Raw genomic sequence first — 27236 nt, 5'->3', positions numbered from 1 at the left:
CAAATGAAAATGAAGAAACATCTTACCAAAATCTCTGGTGTGCCATGAAATCAATCTTAAGAGGGGACTTCATATCTCTATGAACACACATGAAGAAAATGGAAAGACCACAAGTTAACAGCCTAACAAATCACCTAAGGAAGCTGGAAAAGCAAGACCACCAAAACCATGACTTCAGCAGAAGAATCCAGATCACTAAAATCAAAGCCCAAATTTGGGACATAGAAGACAAAAATACACTATAAAAAAATCAACAAAAACAAAAGCTGGTTTTTTGAAAGGATAAACAAGTTTGATGAACCCCTAGCTAGACTGACCAAGAAAAGGAGATAAAAAGCCCAAATAAACACAATCAGAAATGCAAAAGATGAAGTCACAACCTACCTCAAAGAAATACAAAAGATTATCAGCGATTACTATGTATACCTGTACATAAACAAACTGGAGAGCCTAAATTAAATGGAGGACTTTCTGATATCACACAACCTTCCCACGTTGAAACAAGAAGAAATCAAAACTAAATAGACCAATAACAATCCAGGAAATTGACTATGTCATCAGAAAACTACCTACAAAAAAAAAAAAAGCCCTGGATCAGATGACTTTTCAGCAGAATTCTACAAAACATAAAAGGAGGAGCTGATACCAATCCTACTGAAAGTATTCCAGGCAATTGAGAAAGGTTGAACTCTCTCCAAATCATTATATGAAGCTAACATCACATTGATAATCCAAACTGGATAAAGATCCAAAAAAGAAAGAGAACTACAGACCAATATCCTTGATGAGCATAGATGCTGAAATTCTCAACAAGATCCTAGCAAACAGGATCCAACAACGCATCTCAAAAATCATCCACCATGACCAAGTAGGATGCAGGGCTGGTTCAACATCCACAAGACCATAAACATAATGAAATGCATCAACAGATGTAAAGACAAAAACCACGTGATTATATCAGTAGATGAGGAAAAAGCTTTTGATAAAATCCAGCACCCCTTCTTAACAAAAACCCTCGAACATCTAAGCACAGATGGAACATACCTCAGAATAGAGCCATCTATGAGAAACCCACAGCCAGCATACTGCTAAACAGACAGAAATTGGAAGCATTTCCCCTGAAAACCAGAACAAGACAAGGATGCCCACTCTCACCCATCTTGTTCAACATAGTATTGGAAGTCCAAGCTAGAACTAGGACTTTTCCTTCTCAGACAAGAGAAGGAAAGCAGGGGCTTTCAAATAGGAAAAGAGGAAGTTAAGTTATCCCTCTTTGCAGATGACTTGGCTCTATACCTTGAAAACCCAAGAGAATCTGTCAAAACCTCTTTGCACTAATAAAGGACTTTGACAAAGGCTCAGAGTATAAAACAAATGTGCAAAAGTCAGTTGCATTCCTATACACCAACAATAAATAAACAGAAACCCAAATTAAAAGCACAATCCCATTCACAATAGCCACAAAAAATGAAATACCTTGGCATCTGACTAACCAGAGAAGTGAAAGACCTTTACAATGAAAACTAAAAAACAGTGCCAAAAAAATCAAAGATGACAATGGCACAAACAAACAGAAAAATATTCCATTCCCATGGATTGGAAGAATCAACACTGTTAAGATGTTCATCCTACCCAAAGCAATCTACAGATTTAATGCAACACCCATTAAATTACCAGCAGCATTCTTCTCAGACCTGGAAATGACAATACAGGAATTCATATGGAAACATAAACAACCATGAATAGCCAAAACAGTCCTCAGAAAAACAAAAAACAAAGCAAGAGGCATCATGCTTCCAGACTTTATGCTTTATTATAAAATGACAATAATCAAAACAGCCTGGTATTAGTACAAGAACAGGTATATAGACCAATGGAACAGGATAGAGATTCCAGAAGCAAAACATCAATTTCTCAACCAACTCATCTTTGACAAAGCCTCCACCACCAACCACTGGGGAGAAGAGAACCTATTCAGTAAATGGTGCTGGGAAAACTGGCTGACCACATGCAAAAGATTAAAACAAGACCCCTACTTGTCATCATACATACTAAATGATCAAAGACTTAAATGTAATCTAAGAACCTTAGAAAATGCAAGAGACACCTTAGAAAACGCAAGAGATGCAATTGGAACTGGCAACCAATTCCTGATTGAAACCCCAAGTGCCAATGTATAAAAGATAAGATAGACAAATGGGACCTCATCAAAGTGACAAGCTTCTGTAAAGCCAAAGAAACCATTGAGAGAGTGAGGAGACAGCCCACAGACTGGGAAAAAATATTTGTCAACTGTATATCTAACAAAGACCTAACATCTAGGATCTACAAGGAACTCAAAAATGTCACACCAAAGGGAAAAAAAAAGCCCCATTACAAAGCGGGCACAAGATGTGAATAAAGATGTGAATAGACACTTCTCAAAAGAAGACATATGAACAGCCAACAGACACATGAAAAAATGCTCAAAATGCTTAGCCTCACTAGACATCAAAGAAATGCAAATTAAATCCACAGAGATACCACCTAACTTCTAATCAGGATGGCCATCATCAATAACTCAAAAAACAATAGATGCTGGAAAGAATGCAGTGAAAAGGGAAAATTTCTACACTGTTGGTGGGAGTGTAAACTAGTGCAGTCTTTGTGGAAAACAGTGTGGCAATTCCTAAAAGATCTAAAAATTGACCTCCCACATGACCCTATAATTCGCCTACTGGGAATATACCTGGAGGAACTCAAATCACTCTATGAAAAAGATACCTGCACACACGTTTATTTCGTATTATGCTCAATAGCAAAAACATGGAACCAACAATGCTGCCCACTGAAGGTAGACTGGATAAAAAAAAAATGTGGTATATATACATGATGGAATATTATGCAGTCATAAATAAGGACAAAATTATGAGCTTCACAGCAGCTTGGATGGACTTAGTGGCTACAATACTGAGTGGTCTTTCACAGAAACAAAGAACTGAGTATCACATGTTCTTACTCATAAACGGACCTTGAACAACTATCATAATACTATAAGAAAGGGATTGTCAGTAGTGGGAAACTGCCAGGGGAAGGGGTGCACACCCCATCAACAGGGGTACATGCATAATGAACATTTGCATACCTAACCCTGAACTGTAGCCCACATATTTAAAAGAAAAAAGAATAAAAATGACAGAGAGCCCAAGAACCTAATATAACTCAGCGCAGGGAGAGACGGAGAATATTTGAGTCTTAATAAACTGCAGCACTGATAGATGGCAGGGAAGACAGATGCATGGACACACACGTACAACGCCAGTGGAAGGATTTAAGAACTGGTATTTCGTAATCACTTGCTTAGTGTCTGCAACAACTGATAAGGCAGCTCTTATGAGCCTTATTTTGTAGATGAGGGAGTTGGGACTCAGAGAAGTCAACTAACCCGCCCAGGATTACACAGCTGATAAGAGAAGGGCCAGATAGAACCCAGTCCTGGAAATTCACAAGTACTTCAGCAGAGCTGTGGAGCGGAGTTGAAGAGTCAAAGATGAATCCAGAGAGCTTGGTAAGGACCCAGGGCATGAAAGATCTTGTCTCCACATCGAGAATGGTCAGACTTTTACACACTGGCAATGGGGAGAGAGTGAAGAGCTTTAAGCAAGGAAGCAGCACAAGCAAGTTTAGGAAGAGCACTCTTCACATGGAGTCGAGCATGGCCTGGAGGAGTACGAGTCAAGCAAAAAGATCAGTAGAAGGGCATCGCCCAGCTGGGGATGCTCTGGTCCAAACCAAGTCAGTGGGGATGCAGGGAGGCCACAGGAATGGGGCACTAATAAGGAGGCAGACGGGGAGTGTAGGATGCCTGGGAGACTCCCATGTGGATATGCCAGCTGTGTGGATAAAAGGCAAGGATCTGAGAACAAGGCTGGGAAGGGCCCAGCATCTCCCACCAGAGCATGCCATGTCCAAAGGACAGGGCACAGGACACCTCCCAAGGAAGGCAAGGGAGGGCTGGAGGAGGGACAGTGGATGGGGGAAAGGACAGCCAGGGCAACATGGGGCCTTGGGTGCCCAGGGAGAGAGTTTGGGGTGGGAAGTATGATCACCTGTCTTGTTCTCAAAAGCGGTCACGCAGAATGGGTGCTGAGAAGAGGCCGCTTGGAAGACGAGTCTGGCTCTTGAAAGAGATATTTCAGGATGGTGGAAGGGATGAAAGCCAGAATCCAAGTGACAGGGCTGAGACAAAGGCAGACTAAGAGAAAGGTGAATACAGATGACTCCTGGAATAGAAAAGGAGACAACTAGGGCAGTAGCTTGGGGCAGAAGTGAACTTGAGAGAAGTGGTTTTGTGTGTGTGTGTGTGTGTGTGTGTGTGTGTGTGTAGAATGGGGGAGATTTTTAAATAAATTTTTTCTTTTGTTGTGGGTTGTTTCACGATAGCGAAGATCTCAGCATACTTCTATCTAGCAGTCTAGGAAATTTCTCAAGATGTCAAGCCTCCAGACAGACTTTCCTGCAGTGATTTCAGATAATGACATCACTGAGGGTGGGGTCACAGATCTGCAAAGAATGAACTCAGGAACTGGCCACAACTGTACTTATTCTCTAGAGTGTGGGTCCTTGAGCAATGCCCAGTTCTACAGGATGGCAGGTAGCTGTGGCTCTGCCCACCCTGGAGACGCCCCTGGCCCTCCATCCCCACCCCTACTCCCAGTAGCCTTCTCTGGAATCTCTGCTCTGATCCATGACACCCTCTTGCTGCTCTCAAGAGCTTGAACTTTCAAGCTCACTCACCATTGGTCAGTGGAAGAGAAGAGGAAACAGTGTCAGGTGTAGCAGGAAGGGTAGCAAAAGGCCAAACATGCTCATTTTTTACCACCACCCCGACCCCACCATGGCAGGGTTATGGGCTTGTTGGGATGATCTGAGGAATTAAATGTGGTGTGCAGTGAAAGGATACTTTAACAACGGCCTCTTCTGTGAATGCTTTGCCACCCAGTTTAAAAGACGAATGGTAGGCCAGGCGTAGGACTCACACCTATAATCTCAGCACTTTGGGAGGCCACCACAAGAGGATTTCTCAAGTTCAGGAGTTTGAGACCAGCTTGGGCAACATAGCAAGACTGTGTCTCTACAAAAAATCAAAAAAATTAGCTAGGCATGATGGCATGTGCCTACAGTCCCTGCTACTTGGGAGGCTGAGGCAGAAGGATGGCCTGAATCTAGGAGGTCAAGGCTGCAGTGAGCCATGATTGTGTCACTGCACTCCAGCCTGGGTGACAGAGTGAGACCCCAACTCAAAAAAATAAATAATAACACCAGACAACTGCCAACTCTTTGGCAAGAAGAACCTCAAGCAAACTGCCAATTAACTGAACGTCATTCAAAAGGTAAAGTCTGAGGTTTCTCCATCAATTCTTCGAAATGGCTCCCTCTGGACTCTCTCAAGGAGGGTAACTGCCCAGCAAGGGAAATCTAGTAGGGGAGCATGCACTGGCCGAAATGAGTACCTTTATTCCTCTTTGTAACACTCCAACAAAATGAAGCGACTTTAAAAGTTCAGCTGTGGAAGGCTAAATGATAGTGGATAACAGCAAGCTGACCAAGTTCACGTTTTGTTCTTGGCCCTCGCTCCATTTGTAGCATAATTGCTTTCTTTACATATCCCCAAATAAAACATGTATTGAAAGTATGAAATGTAAGACCTCAGTATTAAAGATGGCACATTAGGCACCTTATGAACTGATATGAAAATATCTCCAAGATCTATTATAGGGAAAAAAACCAAGGTGCAGAACAATGAAAAAAAACAACAACTTGTTTTTGAATACTATCTACCATTGTAAAAAAAAAAAAAAATATATATATATATATATATTTATATATATATATAAACACATGGGCATTTGTGTATGGATATATAAATGCATTATGCATTTACTTATAGTATATATGCATTCATTGGAAGGATACATAAGAAATAAGGAATGGTAGTCTCTTCCAGGAAAGGGAGGTGGGAGCTGAAAGGAGCAGCTTGGCGATACACTGCTGTTTAACTTTTCAAAACTGAAACCGTAAGTTGGCTTAAAAATTATTTAAAAACAATTAAACATGAAAACAAAAATAAACATGGCCAAGTGAGATGTCTGTCTTTCTCAATAGAGGGAGTGTGTGCTTTGAACCCTGGGGAATGTGTGTTTGCAGGGGGTCTGGTTAGGGACACACTAAAAAGTCATTTGCAGCAACCAGGATGGAGCTAGAGTCTATAATACTGAGTGACCTCTCACAGAAACAAAGATCTGAGTATTACATGTTCTCACTCATATAGTGGACCTTGATCATCCAACGCACTACCATAAAAAAATGACTGACAGTGGTGGGAAACTATGGGGGGGATGGGACTAATGGTAGTAAACATCTGTCTGGGGATGGGGAGACACCTGTTATCAACAAGGGGGCCCGAATGAAGCATATCTGTATACCTAACCCTTAACTGTATCCCACAATATCAAAATAAAAAATATTGATTAAAAAAAAAAAGTCAATCTGTCAGAGGAGGCTGGAGTTCTCTGCAAAGGAACATCGGGCTGACAGTGTGCTGATCCAGCAGGTGGCAGGCAGCAGGGACTCAGCCCTCTGTGGGGGAGGCACGGGGCATGCTCAGAACTGCTGCTGGCAGGTGGGTTGTGGTGGGGAGGTGGGGCTGGGGTTTGAAGATGGAGCCAATGGGAGGGTCTCCCCAAGGAAGAGAGAGTGGTCTGGGAGCAGGGAGAAGAGTGCAGGGGTGTAGTAGAGGAGGCCTGAAGCCCATGGCAGCACTTCGAAAGCATATAGAGAATACAAGAATGCAGGAAAGCCGTAAGCTCAATGGTCATCTGGGTGGGCATGCTAGGGAAACAAGCAAAGGGCTAGAAGACTGAGATGTAGTCATCCATTCACCAGATCATCAAGAGCTCTCACTGTGGGCCCAGCACCGTGCTAAGCACCAGGAGAGAACAATGCTGGAGACGGACAAACATTCCAGGCCTGGGACAGCTTAAACTCAAGCGATGTGGAGGCTTGTCAAATCTGGGTGTTAGGATGGGGGGACGAGCCCATTACATATTCTTCAATTCATGCTTTAAATGGTTGCATAATATTCCATCTTACAGAGTTACTATGATTCCAGTTATTCTCCGACTAAAAGACATTTGGGTTGTTTCCATTTTTTTCTGTCTTATAAATGAATCCCTAGTGAACAACTTTATATATCAATCTGAGGGTGTCATTCTGCTTTTTTTCTTTAGGATAAATTCCTAGAAGCAAACCATCAAAAAGAACAAACATTTTAAAGTGTTCTAAAACACACTAAGGAATGGCTGTTGACTCACTGGATTTGAGGAGCTGAAAAGATACCTGGGGAAACGGTCAACCAGTAGTTGGAAACATGGGTCTTGCTCTTGACAGGGTGATGGGGACAAGACATCTAAGAAGAGACTGCAGAAAATGAGAAGCTAAGCCAGAAACAGGGAATGTGGTCTCCCGGGAGAGGGAGGATGAACAGAAGACAGAGAAGAGAGGCAGAGTAGGCCTGGGGTGGAAGGGGAAAGGGAAGGGGGTAGGATCAGGGAATGAGACAGTGGAGAAAGTTCGAGTTTCCATCTTGATACCCAAGGGGTTTAAGATGGAAATCTGGATGTGGAACAATTCCAGAAAGAGACTCGGTGGAGTTTGGGAATACTGGTGACCTGCATAGAATGCAGTAGAAAATGCAGAAAGAGTCCCCGGGAGGTATTGAAGCGAAGGCTATCTTTCCTGAGCATGGACCCACCTGGGGCTTACTAAAATCTAGAATTCTAACTTTCCACAAATATCCCTGCACCTGCCTTTCTGAGCAAGTGCCTCCCAAGTAATTTTAACATAGATGACCCTCCAGAACGTACTCGGACAGGGTGAGACGTTGAGGAAGCAGAGGTGGCTTTCTTCATAAATATTCCAGACGAGAGGAGTTTCTGGGAAGGCAACAGGACTGGGGAAAGGTTTTGGGGTTCAGGGCAAAGAGGCAGAAGCCAAAAGAGGGGGGCAAGTTGAAGAAGTTGAGAGAGGACATCTCAGGGGAGCAAAGATTCAGAAGAGGAATGATGGTATGGCCAACAAGATGGCGGGCCCATGTTTCTCCTGGAGACAGGAGGGAGCACGGTGTGGGGAGATGCTGGTCTCACAGTAGCAGCAAGTTGAGGGGCTTATGGTAAGAATTCCTGTTTTCTCAGTGAATGAGGAGCTAAGGTCACCCGCTGAAAACAGACCAGGCTTCAGAAGACCCAGTGAGGTTTGGCAGAGCCCTGACGAGCTGCCCTGTGGGGAAGCAAGGACAAAGCATGCCCAGGGAGGACATTATGTGCTGCAGGGGATCCCATTCCTTCTTCCTCCCCCTGAGAAGTGTCTGCATCTCAGCATCTGGCTTTCCACTCCTTGGCTGTGATTTCATTTTTCAAGAATGTTTAAACCTTCTCCTGTCAATAAATTACCCTTGTCATCCCTCCGAGATTGCCCTGCCTCCCTTTGCTGCTCTCTGCTCTCTTCCACATACATCTTAATCTCTTGTGCGATCTTCCCTTCACTCCATCTTCTCTTTTTTTCTATTTTGTCTTTACAATACTTTCAATCATTTTCCAGTTGCCTCTCTCCCGTGCCCCCACCTTCGCCAAGTCCCCAATTCCCTGGCCCCGCCCCTGGTGCTTTGAAGCCCAGTTTTGCGCCCCTGCTCTGTTCTCCCACACTTGCATTTTGGTTCCGAGTACAGGTCTCGTAAGTGAAACCAGCTACATAATTTGCAGGGTCCCGGGTGAAATAAAAAGGTGGGACTCCACCTTGTAAACAAACAAAACAAAAAGATTGAGAATTCCAAGGCGGTGACAGCAGATCATCGAAGCGTGGAGCCCGTCTGAGCACAAGTTGCACACCCACGAAGCCGGCCCTGTGTGTAATAGTTGTTGCTTTCATTTATTGTTTATTTACCATTCTCTGAACACTCCCAATTTTGCCTCTGTCATCTCTAATGGCCACCTTAACCTACTTTAACTGGTTTGATTTTATACAACACAGTCAACGTGCTATAAAAACCAAATAAGACATTCTGTTTTAATTACGGTTCCTGTTTCGCCATCTTTTTTTTTCCTGATCTGAAAGAGTGACGTGAGACTTCTTCATAGGCCCAGCTACCTGTTAAAATTGATGCTAGGACACTTCCCGCTATTTGAAGACCCTCACAGTCATGCTGGGAGGTTCCAATGGAATTGAGAGTGTTCCTCCCCTGAAAGGAGACATGGAGGAGAGACGTGAATCATCCAGGCAAATGTCCTGTGGAAATTGCCCATGAAATATGCACTGACAGAGCAGGGCTCAGAGTAAGCATTCAGTAAGCAATGACTGGTACTGTTCCCTTGCCTGGCTCCAGCTGATTGTCAAGATGCTGATAGAAAGCAGAAGCACTGCTCCCATTTACTAAGCTTCCTTCCAACTTTGAGGGTTTTCACCTCCTTCCCTGTAGGCCCATGGTTCCACCTGGCTGACAGTCCCTTCTGGAACCTTGTACATGTCTCTGTCTTCCAGCCCCCACCCCAAGGGTCCAGCCACCTACTTGTTGGTTTGCCTCTGGTGCTGAATGACCATATTTTTCTCGTGGATAGTCTCCAACAGGGCTGTTGCCAGAGATTTCAGGTCAGAAATGGACTGTGGGGTTGCTGGGAGGCTGCATCCATGATCTTCAGAGAGCAAATCCTGAACTAGGAGGGATATAAAATTTACAACTCAGCCGTGATGCTTCTGGGATGCTGGAATGCAAACCAATGTCAATCACTCCTAGGTAACACTATGTCCCCTGCTTCTAAATGCTACCATATTGCATGAGAGTTCACCTCAAGTGGTAAAAGTAAAATAAGGTAAAATCCACTGTGATGACTAAATAGAAAGGAGGAAGTAAGTCCTCATTGACTTTGATCAACAATTTTTTAAAGGACAGTAATATTTGCATTTGTTTAGTATATTTTAAATATACTCATATTGACTAACTTGAAGACTTGAAATTGGGAGGGGAAGCACCTGGGAAGTTGTTTTTTTTTCATTTCATGGACAGGAAAGCAAGGCAATGATGGGTTAAGAACATTGGCTAAAGGTTGGGTGCAGTGGCTCATGCATGTTATCCCAACTTTGGGAGGCTGAGGCAAGAGGATTGCTTGAGCCCAGGAGTTCAAGATCAGCATGGAAAACAAAAGCAAGATCTCATTTCTACAAAAAATGAAAAAATAGCTGGGTATGGTGCTGTGCACCTGTGGTCCCAACTACCTGAGAGACTGAGATGGAAGGATTACCTGAGCCCGGGAGTTTGAGGCTATGGTGAGCTGTGATTGTGCCACCGCACTCAGCCTGGGCAACAGAGTGACAGTCTGACTCAAAACAAACAAATAAATAAATAATACTGGCAGAAGGTCACACAGCTAGGCACATGCAAGGACTTCTAACCATGAGCTCCTTGCTTTATGTCAGAGTTACCCATGGTATGATACCCTTAGCAGGTGGTAAGATCATTTAGGAGATAATGTAAAATACAAAATAAGTTTTGTATTTTAAAAGCAATGTATATATTTGAAGGTATTACAGAAAATACTATAAGTGGTATAATAAACCAGTGATTTCACAGATACTACTACTTACAACAAGGCCAAGTCAAATGAATCACTTTGTGATTGATTTAAAGAAAAACATTAAGCAAATAATAGCAGGATGGAATAAAGATATAGCAGAAAGTCACACAGTGGACTGCAAGTGTCTAAATGTTGGGAAAGAAAACTTTACACAAAGGCTAGCTTTTCTACCAACTGTCAAATGACATCCACGGCCAACTTCAAAATAAAGTCAAACAACATGCACAATCCAGTGTAATGGAAGAATTCAGATCCACGTGAAGTGGCCCATCTCTTGTGCATATCTTGTCCTGAATGAGTGTCTGTTGACAAGTCTCCAGTCAAGATAAGGACTATCAATGGCTCTGATAGAAAAGTCTTTCATATTTGTGTCCAGTTTCAAAAGTGTCCACTTGAGAATAGTTTCTGATCTGTCTCTGACACTTATAAATATATAAGGAAATATTCCAGGTGTGGTATGACTAGCTTAGGGCATAGTAGGACTACCACTTCCTTTATTCCAAATATCAAATACTATAAAAATTTCTCTAGCTTCTTTGGCAATAAAGCATCATTGATTAATAATATGAGAAGACTGTCTATTAAAACCTCTATGACTTTTTCATATGTGATACTAAGACTCTGCTCCCTCATTTATGTTTGACTGGGCTTGAAATTGTTTAACTTGCTCTCTGAAGCCACCAGCCCTTTCCACAGCATGAACTCGATTTACATACAGAACTTCTGCATCTTCTTCCACTGTCTTTTCTACCCTGGAGTCATTTAGATGCTCCTGTGTATGTATGTGGCCTTTCTGACTGAATTTCTGTTCAAGTCTGGTTTAAATATTTTTAATGTACTCTTTAAGGGTAGATAAACAAATGATACACTGAGATCAACAAAAAGACAACAGCCACTGACACTCCTACCAGACAAAAAAAAAAAAAAAGAAGGAGTGCAACTCTCTCATTAAATATATATATATGTTTGAATACCATTGCCTATATGACCACGTATAGATATATGAATTCATATAATATTTTTTCCTTCAAAAATGGGGAAAAACACTGCTTTTTTCACTTAATATTCCTCATCATTAATATCCCCTAAAACATAAAATTGAATGGCTGCTTTAGTAGTCCATCTGTAGATATATAAATTTGCTTAACTACTGTTAGATATTTATGGTGTTTCCAATATTTTTGATTATAGCTAAAATGAGGGGGACCCAAAAAACCCCGAAACATATTTATAAAAAATTGTATATTTATTCTTACATGTTTAAACTTTAGTGACCTTCAAAGTCCTCTCCATTTGATGCAATACACCTATCAAGATGCTTTTCCCACTGCCCAAAATAGTTTTTGAACTCATCGGTTTTGATCCCTTTTAGTGCTTCTCTCATTGTTTGTTTCACTTCCTGCATGTGGGAAAAACATTTCCCTTTTTTTTTTCTTTTTTAAAAAAGTTTTACAATGGAGTCTATTAGCAAGCAGAGGAGAGGAAAAAAGGAAGATCCACGGCAGAAAGTCTTATCATGGGAGAGTTTCTCAAAAAAGGAAACACCGCACCTCCTTTTGAGGACTTTTTTCATAGAGAGAAACAAAAAGTCACTGGGGCAAGATCAGGTGTTTAAGGAGGGTGGGGTATGGGGATCATGCTGTTTTGGTAAACAACTGCTGATCACTCGGTGTGCAGTGTGGGCAGGTGTGCTGTAAGTCACCCATCATGAAAAGGGCAAACACATTGAAAGACTCTCAAAAAAAATTCACTGCACATAGCCTCCCACAGCGATGCCTTTTGATACACTGATGCCCATGGATTCCTAGAACACTTACCTAGGGGAGGAAGCCTGTACTAGAAGGGATCCACTCTCCAAAAAATAATTCCAGTTTTTTGGGGGTCCCTTTGTACATAAAGAACTTTCTTGCAGCACCATGTGTGCATCTGTGTGCAATTGTTTTTTGCTGGTTCAAAGGGGGTCGGTTTAAGGTTTTTTGTAATGGGCTGCCATAGAATCGTAGGCTTATTTATCAATGCCAATAGATCATCGATAGATGCTTCCCATGATAGGTCTTTCTAGAAAAGGCGTGCCAGATTCACGGTTCTACCACAGCGCTTGAGTGTGGCTGCCATTCCCCACATCAATGATAACACCAGTTATCAACATTCAGAGACAGTTTGCTATTTATGGAATCCAGAGCTAAACTTAGATGGGCTTGTTCACATTTTTAGAGAGTATTGTAGTTTTCTTTTTAAAAACAATTCTAGGGTGCTTTTTTCTAGTTGAGTGGAAAAAAAGAGGTTGCTTGGAAAAGAGCCTTGGTTGTTATGTAGGCTAGAGACTCAGCAGGTTTTTTTAAAGCCACTCTACTGCCGATGAAGACTGCCACATGATAGCTGCTGGTCTCTGCTATCAACAACCAAAAAGTGGGCCAGCTGAGCACGTTCAACTCGAGGCTTATGTTTAGAGCTGAATTCCAAATATTAAGTGTCAGAAGCAAGCTCTCTGCTATTTATTCCTCTGGACTGTTCCTGGAAGATCATTATTTTTCATTGGAATCGACAAAGAGGAGGAACAAAATTGCAATCAATAAAAGCCTCTTCGAAAAAGGCACATGTTCCATGATCAAGTAATTTCAGCAGCTACAGACTGATATAACAGATATTTCTGTTCTGATTGTAGAAGTCAGGAAAAGGAGCAATTCAAGGAGGTTGAAACATATCCTTGGAGACGCTGAATTGGTTATTAGGTAAAGGAAAACATGCTGAAAGGGAGAACACAGTGTAGGGGAATATACCAAATGGAGTCCAGTCATTAGCAAAACCTCTAACAAAGCAATTCTCAAAGTAGGGTCCCAACCTGCATCCACGTCACCAGGGAACTTCTTAGAAATACATATTCTCAGGTCTCATCCCAGATTCACTGAATCAGAAATTCTGGGGTAGAACCTAGTAATCTGTTCTAACAAGCCTCCGAGATAATTCTGATAGAGTGGAAGTTTGGGAACCACTGCCCTAAGAATCGCCTTGGTTCCCAATCCATAAAACCAGCAGCTTGGAGGGAATGGGGCTTGTGACTCTAGCATGCTACACTCTTGAGTGGTTGCCCCCAGAGCACAATCCTACCTTGCTTTGCAGACAGGATTCCTGTCAGAGCACTGCTGCTGGATTTACCCTGGCCCTTTGAGTTTTTTCGTCTCTCGAGAGCATTCTAAAGCAGCATTGGGAGAGAATAAAAACCTCTGTCAGATAAGCCAATAGTGGAAAAATATCTAGGAGATGCATCCTCCCACTGGCACAGAAGAACCCTTAGCAAATTCCCAAATGCTAGCCTAAAATTTAGATCCCAAGCCCCTGCCAAAGAGTTTTAATTTTCATGGTCAGGTAAAGAGTTTTTATATAAAAGGGGTACATGGCGGAAAGACAACAGTTACAGTTCCCTGTATACAAAAGGCACTCAATGCATGCTTGTTAAATTAAATCTGAAGCAAAAATGCAGTCTAAGTCTTTTTGAATAGACATGAGATGGTGACTAGGTTTATTTTTGTGCACCAGTGGTGGTGCCTGGAAGGATTCTGTGGCTGAATTGGAAAGACAGCCATGATCAACTAGCGATATTCGTTGTGGACACAGATTGAGGAAGTATATATCTGCCACCTGCTTGACATTCCTAGAAGAGACTCTTACATTAAAATTGATAAGTAGCATATAGCGAGGCCTGGCACACGGAACTGAATACATGTTGTTGAATAAATGCATCCATACACTTTTTAAAAATTATGTATTAACTTTACAACTTTAAAAGCTGTCTTCTTCCTTGGCTGCATGCATATATAAAGTTTGGTATAAACTAAGCATGGAGGCTTCTGAGAGCAAATGCCAATGTCAAAAACCAGAAAAGTAAGATTCTCAAAGCATTTAGAAGGCTGTAAAGCTTCACCCTCAGGAAGAGAAATCAATCTATTTTCAAAGCAGAGAAACCCAGGAGATTTTTCTAATTATAACACTTGCAACTAACATCTGCAGAAATAGATATTATCAAACTAATGGTGCTAGAATTAAACTAAATAACAGTGGGGAGAATTTAAACATTCTGTCCTTTCAGTGTGACGTGAACATTACCGTTTAGACTGTGATTTCCCAATCTTTGTTTCTTCATCCCTCGGAAACCATTTTCTTAAGGATGATTATGAGACAAATAGCATCTGATGACTGAACATTTTATAGAGAAAACGGAGAAGAAACCTAATTTCTTAAGGACTGAGGCTGTAGCGTAGAAAAGACCCGATTCCGATGGTCTCACCAACCCTTCTTAAGATAACAGACATAGAAGATGCACTCACAAACGCTGCTTTGGTTTTGTTTCTTGTTTTGGGTTTAATTTTTTACCGACTGCTTCAGTTAAAGCTCTTATTAGGCTTTGGTGGGGGGGGGTGCAGGCAAGTATAAAAATATCTTTGGTACATAAAAGAGAATTAAAATAGAATGACATTAGATGTACAATAGTGAATCACTATAGCTGTTGTCATGATTTTGCTACCTTGTATTTGGCAATGTTCGATTTCAAGAGGTTGACCTCTTCATGGAGTTGCTTTAATCTCTCTTGAAGGTATCTGGAAAAGAATACATACAACTAGAAAGTGTTTGAGGGCAAAAGAAAACACATACACTAAAGTATAAGACGAAAAGCCAAAAATCTCTTGCTAGAAGAGCTATCTCTTTACACATAACGCCTCACCTGCTCACCACAAAGAGAGGGAGGAGAAGAATGTGCATCTTTGTGACCTTTCCTTAAATGGATGCAATCAAGGTCAAATGTACCCAAATCAAAGACACCCCACTTTAAAACAGCCCTTGTAGTAATCCCCTAAAGAATATCAACACTGTTTTCACATAATTCTCATTAAGATGATTCCACTGGGAAGTCAGGCAGGAAGAGGCGACACCAGATATAACATTAAGTTAGACACACACACACCGAAATCAGCCTCGGGGAAAAGAAACAGCCAAGGGAATTTCTCAATTTATTTTCTTATTCTTTTCCTTCTCCTTGATAGCAATAACAAGCTGCTCACCCTCACCCTCCTAGTCCAACCCAGGAGGGGGTGGGGGAAAAGAGAAAGGGCTACATATGCAGGGATATAGGTATGTAGTGCTTGCTTTTTACTTTTACAACTAAGACATGACATTGACGTCATCATTTGGGGGTTGTGACTTTCACTTGGAAGGCAATTTTCCTGGATGTAAATAGGGATGCAGATAACTCCCAGCCCACAGGCCGGTGGAGAGCCGGCCTTCCACCCCAACACAGGCCTGGGCCGGCCACTTGCCTGTTCTCCATACACAGGGCATCCACGTCGATGATGCGGTTCTCATGCCCACTCAGGATGTGGTTGAGTTCCTGGTTCAGCCTCTCCACTTTGTCCTGGTAGGAAGACCGCTCTTCTTTAACGTCCTGAAGCTCATCTACAGACGCCTGCAGGTCATGCTCCAGAGACTCAATCTGAAATCAAGGGAAGTGTCCTTACTCGAGACATTCCTCAGACGCTGGCTTTATGGCCAAAGACAGAGCCTTCTGCTTGGCTGGCTGACTTTTAGAGAGCTTATTAATACCGCCCGCATGCTATACAACCATAGGCACCACACACTTGAATTCAATGAAAGCTAACAGCAAAGGGTCGACTTCCTGCCAGACACTCAATCTATCTAGGACAGGAGAGGTGCAGCTGCCTGGAAAGCAGAACTGAACTCTCACCTACTGCAGGGCGTGGTAGCGTGCACCTGTAGTTCCAGCTCCTCAGAAGGTTGAGGCGGAAGGATTGCTGGAGCCCAGCAGGTTTACTCTGGGGTGGCTGTGAGTATGTCACTGCACTCCAGCCTGGGCGACAGAGTGAGACTCCAACTCAAAAAAAAACCAAAACAACAACAACAAAAAAACCAATAACAACAAAGTGCAAAAAACTGGCCTTAATTTGCAAGTTTCTGCTAAAATGCTGAGCAATGCTTCTTAGGCAAAATCTCAACAAGCACAGAGCCCTAGTTAGGGAGCAGGTGGCCACAGGCTCAGGGAGAGTAAGTCTAGACATCGGGAATGGCTGCCAGGGTCTCACAAATCCATGTTTCCAAATAATGTCTATACCCAAAATCTTGTTCTGCTCTCCAAAACCAATTGGGAAGACCACCGGGCACAGTGGTACACGCCAGCACTTAGAGAGCCCAAGGCAGGAGGTTTGCTTTAGCCCAGAAGTTCAGACCAGCTTGAGCAACATAGCAAGACCCGTCTCTACAAAAAATCAAATTATCTGGGTGTGGTGGCATGTACCTGTAGTCCTAGCTATATAGAAGGCCGAGGTGGGAGGATTACTTGAGCCCAGGAGGTCAAAGCTACAGTGAGTTGTGACCATGCCATTGCATTCCAGCCTGGGCATCAGAGTGAGACTCTGACTCAAAAAATAAAAATAAAAAAAAAAGGAGGAGAAGGAAATTGAAGTCTAAGCTCCCTTAGCTTCTCCCTAACTAGGGCTCTGTGCTTGTTGAGATTTTGCCTAAGAAGCTTTGCTCAGCATTTTAGCAGAAACTTGCAAATTAAGACCAGTTTGTCACACTTTTTTTTTTTTGAGTCGGAGTCTCACTCTGTCGCCCAGGCTGGAGTGCAGTGGCACACTCACACCCACCACAGAGTCAACCTGCTGGGCTCCAGCGATCTTTCTGCCTCAGCCTTCCAAGTAGCTGGATCTACGGGCATGTGCTACCATGCCTAACTTCTTTTTTTAATTGTAGAGACGAGGTCTCACTAAGGTGTCTGGGCTGGTCTCGAGCCCACAGGCTCAGGCAGTCCACTCACCTCGGCCTCCCAAAGTGTTGGTATTACAGGCTGAGCCACCAAGCCCGGCCAGTTTGTTGCGCTTTTGGTTCTTCCCTGTTTGTGGTGGGTAGTGGGGAGGTTTCTTGTTGTGTTCAGTACAACTGTTCCCAGTGTACAGGAGCAGAAACCTAAGCATCAGCTTGGGAATCTAGCACAAGACGGAGGAAGTGCAGCATTCACTTTCATCCTCCTGCCTCCTCTGACTCACTCACATCCCAGGCATCTTACTCTGAGAAACAAGGGAGGGTGGGTAGGCTACTCTGCTTTGTGTTGTTTCCAGCTGTGCAAGAACACTCCCCTCTGAAGAGACATGAGTGACAACCTGTTCCTTTGCTCTCTCCAGCTGCTGAACCAAGTCTTCACGCTCATGGGCCGCAAAGTGTCGCACACCGATTTCTTCATCACCAAGCCTTTGTTTGGCAATTGTCATCCTCAAGAGCTTTATTTTCCATGAAGGGTAGGGGAAGAGAGAGAGGGAAGGAGAGGGAGGGAGGAAGGGGAAGGGAGAGAGAATGAATAGATCCAAATAAAAACCCAAGGACACGAAGCAGAAACTTTTGGAAACCATGATTCTTTCAAGAAATACTTGGGAAAAGCACAAGGCAAATGTATTGCCAATATCATGATTTTTTAAATTTAAAATAAACCTGTTGCATTTGGTGAACACATGCACACACAGGCATGCACACACACTCTGCATAAGGCCTGGGCACTTGAAGCTGATATCCAGTGGACCACTGCCACAGGGAGGAAAGAAACTCTGGATCCCCTTTAAATTTAGCAAAGACTGAAAAATGGTAATCCAGTGTGGGGAAAGATTTGCTGAGATGGGCATATTCCCACACTCTTAACAAGGAGGCAGTTTATCAAGCGCCTTAAAAATGTCCCTGTCCAATGATCTAGTGATTCCAATTCTGACAATCTGAGCTAAGAATAAACCCAGATATGAACTAACACTGGGAGGGGGGAAGCACTGTTATTTCCAGAGAGTAAGAAAAACTAGAAATAATATCTAAAAATAGTGGAATGGTTAGCAAACTATGATACAACCCATCAATGGGCTAATTTGCAGTTGCCTAAAATGAGGCTTATATGAACTACATGACACCATGGAGCATTCTGATGATGCCATGTTATAGGGAGATACTAACTTTTCCATGCAGTATATGAAAATTATACAAAGAACGTATACACTCCCACACACACACAATGACCAAATATTAAACTGCATATATTTAGATGATGATGAGACTACATGCTATCTGTTCTTTTCTTTGTTTTCTAACTTTTGAAGTAGGTATGCATGAATTTCATAATAATCTTAATTTATATTTTTAAATCCTTAGGGAGAAAATCCCAGTCGCCCAAAATGTAATTTTCCCAAAGATCCCTGTGGAACCCATAGCTTTCCCAAATGCCAGAGTCAAGCCCTCCCTGCAACCCCAAAGCTTCTACTGTGTGAGGGGCCTAGGAGGAGCTGATGGTCCCAGAGCATCCATTGTCTGCCCATCACAGTGCCTTGAGGGTTGCCATTGGAAAGTGCCTTTTAATGTTAGTGCACGGCTTCCTGATGCTTCCTCTGCAGATTTTTCTACCATTCCAAAATTTATCCTTAACTCTAGCCTAATCCAAATGCTAAACCTAACCCTAGCCATAACTTTAGCTCTAAACCCTAGCACTAGACCTGACCCTAACTCTAACCCTAAATATAAATCTAAACCAAGCCCTAATACTATCACTCACCTTTACAATAGGTGACCTTAGCCACACAACCATAATCCAAGGTCTAGCCCTATTTCTAAATCCAATTCTATCCCTGTGCCCAGACTTAATACTAACACTATTGTTAAACCTAACCCCAACTTTAGCCCCAGCCCTAACACAAATCCTAACCCTAATCCCCACCCTAACCCTAGGCCTAAGACTAAACGTCATCCTAATCCTAGACTCAACCATAACCCTTCCCTAGCACCAACACTAATTTTAACTTTAATCCTAGCCCTGCGCCTGACACCAACCCTAACCCAAACACTAGCCTGAGTCCATACCTTTCTGCAGGGTGGCTGTGGGTGAGTTTCCTACATGGATGGGTTCCTGGGGACAGTTTTTCACCATCACACAGAACTGACCCAGCCAGGGGTGCCTGTGGGGTCATGTTCATCCTTGTTTCTGCATGAATTTTAAGGGATTCATTGCCAGTCAAGAAAATGGCTGAATTTTCAGAGTCTCTGAAGGATTTATGGGCAGGTAAGAGATAGGAAGTTAATTTAAGCCACGGAAGAATATTAACTAAATTGAAATAATAAATAACAGCAAGAAGCTTTGCGAGAAATGATGACTATAGAAAAGTAAGTGCATGTTCAAGTGACACTTTCTATGAGTCCTTATTTGAAACCTACTCAGCTGAACCCAACAAATACAGGGGTGCCGAAAAAAATGTATACACGTTTTAAGTAAGACTGCTCAGAAGATGGCATTAATCAAATGAAGGCTAGCATCAGCATGCAACAGGCAGGACAGTCAAAGAAAATGGCAGAAGCACAGTTGAGCGAATGTCACACTACACATGGTTACCATAATTCAACTTTGAAAAGTAATACATAGGTAACACATACTTAACATGCATATCCTTTTTTTTTTTTTTTTGGCACCCTCTGTGTACCTACCAAGAGCAAAAGCACCACTGGGATTGGGTGGACAATGTACCAGGCAGGTGGAACAGACGGTGCAAAGACCAGGCAGGGGACACTGAGGTATACAGATGGCTGCACTTAATGGAATCTGATTATAGTCTATCCCCATTATTCACAGATTCTGTGTTTATGAATCTGCCTGCCTGATAAAATTTATTTTTAACCCCAAAATCAATACTCACAGTACTCTTGGGGTCATTGTCAGACACGCACAGAGAGGCAAAAAGTCTGAGTCACCCAACACGCACCTTCCTCCTGAGGCCAAGCAAGGCCACATTCTGCCTTCTTGTTTTAGCTTTCAGCCTGTTAACAAACGTCCTTCTCATGTTCTAGTTAGTGCCACGTTTTTCACCTTTTTGTGCGTTTCATTGGTGATTTTGCTGTCTAAAGTGGTTCCCACACATCGTGCTGAAGTGCTGACTAGTGTTCTAAGGGCAAAAAGGAGACAACATGTGTGAGGGAAGCTTCCTTTGGGTGTGAATGCTAGTGCTGTTGAACCTTCATCAGTTCAAGGTCCATGAATTAACCACATATATTTAATAAGGTGGCTTTAAACAGAGGCATACATAAAGCAAGGTTATGATCCATCAGTTGACAAAAATGTTGTGACCAGAGGCTCACAGGAACCTAACAATGTATTTCCCCTAGGAGCAACAGTTCAGAATTCACCAATTCAGTGTTTGCAGGGGCCTCACAGAACACATTTATAACACAACTGGTTAATTCATCTGAAAGCTAATGTGCAGAAACATCTTTGGCATTATGCAGTTCTTGGCTTGGGACATCAGAACCCCCAAAGTGGATAACAGCAAGACAAACATCAAGCCAAATAAGAAACATCTCTCAGACGTGAGGGTCTGGGAGCAAGAAAGCTACTGCTGCCCTTTGGCACGAGGCAACAGGAGGTTCGGGTTGTGTCTTTAAAAGCAGGGTATTTTTCTTGACATGTGAAAAGCCAAACTGACAGTCTGAACTTTAAGTAATAAAACACCACTGTGGTTTTCCATTCACAATACGCTTCGCTGAACACTTGATTTAGAATCACACAATTATGTTTGCTTAATACCAATTAATTATTAAACATGTTTATTGAGGCCTGACAGTCATATAAGAGAGCCATCTTTTATATACTGAATGCCTGTTAAGCCTCAATAAATATGTTAACAATCATTTGGTGTTTAATGTGCATACAATATCAGCTGTTACATCTCAGAGCTGGGCCGGTTGAAACATTTATTTTAAAAAGTGAGGCCCAAGATGGTAATAGCTGGATCAGATCAGCCAGCCCTGAGACTCACATGCAGCCTGCTGGGGATGCCTACTGAGGTCCCTGCAGGAAGGATGGCAGAGCCCAGGGAGAAGTCTCCGACCTTTCTAACCAGCAGCTGGCCTGCTCTGGAGTCGACCTGCCTGGGTCTCGTGCTCTGGCTCCCCAGTCTGCAAGCTGTGCATCCTTGGGAACCTTTCTGCACTTCTCTGAGCCTCCATGTCCTCTTCTGTAGAAACAATAGTACAGCCTCCTCAGAGAGTTGCTGTAAGCATGAAGTGAGACAGAGTGGGACCGCGTTAAATGAGCATTTAACTTTGGGGAGTTCAAAGACCAGTGAGTATGTGTTTGACTCAAAGAGAAGGGTGACAAAATAGAAGAGGAAAGTGTATGAGAAAGAAAGAAGCCAAATATTAGGGGATTCTGCCCATTTCTCTGCCAACATCCCAGCCTGAGAGTGAGTTTAGAGTGATTGATACTAAATTTATGCAAAGCCAAACGGTTCCTATTTACACGTGACACGACTGTTCGGGAGCACACATATGCATATCCTGAACTTTCTGGACAACTTAAGGGACCATCAAGGGGAACGTTGGCTAGATCAAGGTCTCCGATTCTTGCATGCTGACTTCAGAACCTCACCCTTAAGCAGGAGGAGACGAGAGTTCTCTGTGACGCTCAGCACAGGCCTGGAGCACAAAGGGCACTTCATAAATGCTAGCTGCTCTTACGACGATCAGAATTCTCATCCTCCTCATCCTCCGTGTCCGTTTCCCCACACGTAAGCCCACGAGGGATGTCTGATCTTTCTTCCAGGCCGGAGAAAGCAGAGCTCCTGAGCCAGCCTTATCTGCATAGCACAGGCAAATGGTGTTGATTTTCCACCTTGGAAAAAGCCTGTGAAGCAACTGCTCAGGGCACTTAATTCCCTCACACGGGGCCGTCAAAACGGCACAGCCCGCCTCCCCATGCCAGCCCACACCGTGAAGTCGTGCCCTGCGCAGCCCGGCACCCCCACCGACGGACGCCTCCGTTGGCGGACTTAGATGGAAATAAATGTTTATGAATGAATTACGGGTGTGAGCCGTCAGTTTGTGGATAAAGTGCAGCTGCAGCTGGGATGTGGCTGAGGGACACGGCCGCAAAACGATGCGAAGGACGGCTTGGGGGTGCCCTTCCCCCAGTTCTGCCAAGGACCTGCTCCAACTGTCTTCCATGAGACCCGGGCCTCCCGAGTCAGAAGGACTGGCTCCTTCCTTGATCTCTTCTCGGGCTTCACTTCTCACAGCCCTCAACATTTTCCGCCTCATCTTGTTCTCATTCGCCTGAATCCATTTTACCCAACAGGCAGCCAGGTGCAGGAGTACTAATCTCCGGGTGTTATCTATGTTTGGATCCACTTCTGCTCATCCGAGCCACGTGCCTTTGGAAAGCTAGCTAACCTTGGTGGGTCACATGTGACTTGGAGTTTTTTTTAAAACAGGATAAAAGCTATCTCGTAGACAGGACAGCTACGTAGGGCTACCCAGGCTGCACACTGCACAAGTCATCCGTGGGAGGGGTCTCCATTCCCTCCATGTGAAGGTACAGTGCCGTCCCCACTGTTCATGTACTCTCCACAGAGCTTTGACAGTGCAATCCCCAGTTTTAGTCGGTATGGTTACACTTCTTATACAGCGGCTATGTGCCAGAGCTATTGGGAAGGTCAGAAGACAGACTCATTAACAGGAAGTGGATGTTAGTCCTTGTGGATCCTGCAAATAGCACACCTGGGGAGAGGGCAGCGCCCAAAGGCATTTATTAAGCATTCCTCTGGCATGGTGCTGTGCTGGGCAGCCGAACAAACAAGGCCCTGCCTGTCCTTTCTTTACTTTTCCTGTTGGTTTTCTTCACATCCGCTCCAGCTGCCCCCTGACCTTTTGGAAATGCCTTCGATAAAACTGGACGTGAGAGATTAGAAAGGCTCCACGTGGACGACTCGATTGTGTACACCAGAGTCCAGACTTACAGGACATTCCAGTTCTCGCTCCAGACAAAAGAATGTGTAGCTTAACATTCTCTGCCTCGCGAAGCTCAGGAGGTCCCCCCACCCACGCGCATTAGTACATGTCAATGTGTCCCACGGCGAGCTCCCAATTCGGGTCAAGCAAGCCACATGCTAGTGGCTTTCCTTACACAGGTGACAGATAACTTCAGTGGCTTTTCTTGGCACCGAGACCAATACCAAGCCCTTGCTAGGGCTGGAGCGGCATGACATGACCCATCTCTATCTTCCTTGTGCCTGTGCTCCAGAGAGCCGGCTTCCTTCCTGTGTTCCAAACATAACATGTGCATGCCTGCCCCTGGGCCTTTGCACGTCCTCTGCCCTTGGATAGCCTGCTCACAGGTCTGTGCAGAACCTGCTTCTTTAGCCCCGTTCCAGTTTCAGCCCCAATTTCCCCTCCCCTAAGAAGTCTTCCCTGGACACCACAGCTAAAGTCACTCATTCCCAAGTCACTCTCAACTCATGCCACCCTGCCTCGTTGTCTTACCGTACTTGCCAGAAATGATCTCATGAGTCTGCCTGTACCCGCTCCACTGTAGGGCCCATGGTGGCAAGACCCTTGCTTGTCACATGTCCTGAAATCCCTTGGCACCCACTGCGTGTCCAGCTGATCACAGGGAGTCCTCGGATGCTTCTTAAATCTAGGAAGCCTGCCACTCAGGGTTTCCCACAACTCGGGGGGAAAGACACTGTCATCTCTTTACAGGGGAGAACCCCAGAGAGAGTGATACAGGGGTCTGAAGCCCAGTCTCCTTGACCCCAGGGCCCGGGCGCAGTTCAGTAGGCCAGAGTGCCCCTGCCCCAAAGGTTTCAGCCATGTGACACTTAGCGCCAACATGATACGCCATCCGCTGTCCTCCATGCTGACTCCCATTAACCATTTAAGGCCACCGAATCCCTTAGCAGGTCCTGTTGTTCTCCCCATGTTCAGATGAGAAGCGGAGACGCAGCAAGGTGAAGGAACTTGCCTGGGTCACAAACCTTCTAAATGTCGGTCGGGAGTTCAGCCCTGGCATTTTAGGGCTCGAGTCTACACCGCACTGCAACCTCTTCACAACCATCGGTCCTTGCACAGTGGCCCCCCACTAGAGCGTGCGCTATGTCCAGTGCCTTCTAGAACTTTCTGAATTTAATCTTCACAAGAGGGGCACTGCCCCCCCTCCCCTGACCCTCACTGAGCCTCTAACACCCCAAGCTCTCTCCCGCCTCAGGGTCTTGGCACTTCACCCCCAGATATCTGACCCCTCCCACTCCCCCTGGGCTCTGTGTCACAGCGCATGAACAGGAGGCCTTCCCGGACCACCCTCTACAAGCAGCTTCCCTGCCCCACCCGGGCTGCACTCCCTTGCCCCCCAGCCAGCCCTACCTTTTCACTTAGCGCTTCTCACCTCCTGGCGTTTTATACTGCATTTCATCACATGCAAGACACCTTTGAGAACCCCACAATGCACCTCCACAAAGAACAAAAAGTGCCAGTCATACCATGTGATACCACTGATTGCCTCAGAGATGTTCAAACATGACAGATGGTGCATCTCTCAGAACCTGTGGAATATACTGATTTGATTATTTGCCCACTGTCCACCTGCCCCCACTCGAATGGCAGCCCCATGCGAGCAAGGACTCTGGTTTTGTTTACGGCACGATCCACAGATCAGTCAGTCAGTCCTTAACAAAGATGTGTTAAAATGAATTGAACTGAAATACTCTCATGAGGAAAGTACTACTGTTGTTTCCATTGTACAGATGAGAACAACGGAGACACAAAGAAGCCAAGCAACTGCCCCAAGATCACACAGCTAGGAAGTATCTGAATTATGGTCAGACAGTTCAGCACACGTTGCTCTCAGAGCCACAATCTTTATAGCATCCCATCGAGCAGTTTTTAGAAAGGTTTCTTTTTGTTTGGGCGTGTAATTCGAATATGGTGTGCTACAAGGTAAGTGTGAGGCAGAGATATCATTCAGAACCAGTCATCCACGAAGAGGAGGTCTATGGGATGGATACCCCAAACCACATTGTTTGGGTCACATGGTCTTTCTGTGCCACGAGTTCCTACAAGCCAGGACAGGCTCAAATAAGGTCTCTGAAGATCAAATGCATCGAATTCCCTTGCCTTTTGCTGGGCTAGCTGAGCATTGCCTACAGTTCACAATCGAGATCCCAGTTAGAGCAAGACAGGATGGGGCTGGAGGGGGGAAGAGCCCTTCTTGCTCACTGTAAGTCTCTGTAATTAACTCTGGAACGCCCCAAGGTGAGAGCCTTTCATTAGCACGCCATCTTCACTGGGTTTCCTACAGCCTCGGACATCTCCCTGCTCCCTTGGAAGTATGAAGTGGAACTGCTTCCAACGAGCTCTCCGATCCCTCATCCCTGACCTTGACACACGTCCACAGCTGAACACTCTTTTTTTTTTAATAAAGTATACTTTAATTAGTCACCTGCACACTCATTGGTCTGTCTTTATTGGCTTGCAGCTTTAACTTAATTGGTTTGCTGGCCGAATCCATCCAAAAGTCCCATGTCGGTAGAGGTATGTTCACAGACGGGTTCTATAGTTTTATGGCGCCAACACTAGATAAAACAGAGGTACTTAAAGACCGTCAGCTGGTGTGATATAAAGCTCATTATTAAGGGCAAAACCCTGTGTTTATGCAATACCATAACAGCTCAATCTAAATTTGCCAGCGAGGGCCCGGTGAATGTGAATGCATGACCTTGGTGGGAGCAGTTGCTACCCTGAACTTCCCTGCTTTTGAATATACTGCACTGTGCTATTGCTCTTCTGCAAGAAAGTGCCAACATCTTCAAAATGAAGAAAAACAAAAGCAAACAAACAAACAGAAAAACAAAACAAAAAACAAAACCACTGCCAGCTTTCCCAACGGTAACATGACTTGCAGCTCCTGGCATCCTCTCTTAGGTGCCAATTCCACCAGGAGCACAAAACACAGGAAGGCTTCCAGGAGCTCTGCACCAAATCAATCATGCTTAACACTCCCAAGTCTGGGCTGGTGCCTAGGAGAGCTGAGTTCTGGAGACCCAGATGCCAGGGGTCTCACTGGGACACTGTCTCTCCTGCGGGCTCATACTTAGTGCACTAGAACTTGTTGATCCACAGGAAGGAAGACCTTAAGATTTCTGGTGGAATTCTTATACAAGAGGATTCTAAGTCAATATGGGCCCATGTTGTGCTAAAGAGAACAGCAACATTTAGCCTCTAAGACATGCTTACTAGGGGTCAGATATCTTTGCAAGCAAGGTTACATGTACCCCACCCCATAATTAGATCTCATTCCAGCTTTCTTTTGTTCTCAGCACTAACCATTGTCTGATGATCTTACTTATGTATTTTATTTTCTTATTGTCTGTCTCCCCAACTAGAACATAAGCTCCATGAAAGCAGATACCTTGACTTCCTTACTCCTTGATGTGTACCCTCAGTTGCTAGACTATTCATTGGTACATCGCGAGCTCCCAACTACGCGTTGGTGAACAAATGATGAAACCTGATGACAATTCTAGAAGAGGTATTGTCATTGCCATTTTACAAATGAGGAACCTGAGGCCTGGAGAGAAAATGGATTTGCCTAAGGCTGCACAGACATTAACTGGCAGAGCTAAAATATAAACCTGGGCTTAATGACTTCCAAACTTCTTGGACTGTACGGCTATACTACTCCACAGTAACAGGAGGGGGCTCTTTCTGGAGTGTAAATCT

At 44.1% G+C, this 27236-nt stretch overlaps 1 protein-coding gene across 3 annotated transcripts in view; it reads right to left on the bottom strand.

Annotated features, from left to right (window-relative positions):
- The window catches only part of CCDC149 (coiled-coil domain containing 149), a 74134-nt gene that overhangs the window by 23490 nt on the left and 23408 nt on the right, over positions 1 to 27236 (bottom strand). For all 3 annotated transcript variants that reach the window (XM_021713089.1, XM_008059454.2, XM_008059453.1), the window contains exons 4-8: positions 17834 to 17950; positions 15977 to 16149; positions 15187 to 15259; positions 13773 to 13857; positions 9602 to 9746 (exon numbers count right to left, since the gene is read on the bottom strand). In XM_021713089.1, the coding sequence (XP_021568764.1) occupies positions 9602 to 9746; positions 13773 to 13857; positions 15187 to 15259; positions 15977 to 16149; positions 17834 to 17950 (593 nt within the window). The remainder of the gene's footprint in view (positions 1 to 9601; positions 9747 to 13772; positions 13858 to 15186; positions 15260 to 15976; positions 16150 to 17833; positions 17951 to 27236) is intronic.

Source organism: Carlito syrichta, unplaced genomic scaffold, assembly GCF_000164805.1.
Source record: "Carlito syrichta isolate Samal-C Ts95f unplaced genomic scaffold, Tarsius_syrichta-2.0.1 Scaffold304090, whole genome shotgun sequence".
Taxonomy (NCBI): Eukaryota; Metazoa; Chordata; class Mammalia; order Primates; family Tarsiidae; genus Carlito; species Carlito syrichta.
This window is presented reverse-complemented; position numbering and strand designations above follow the sequence as displayed.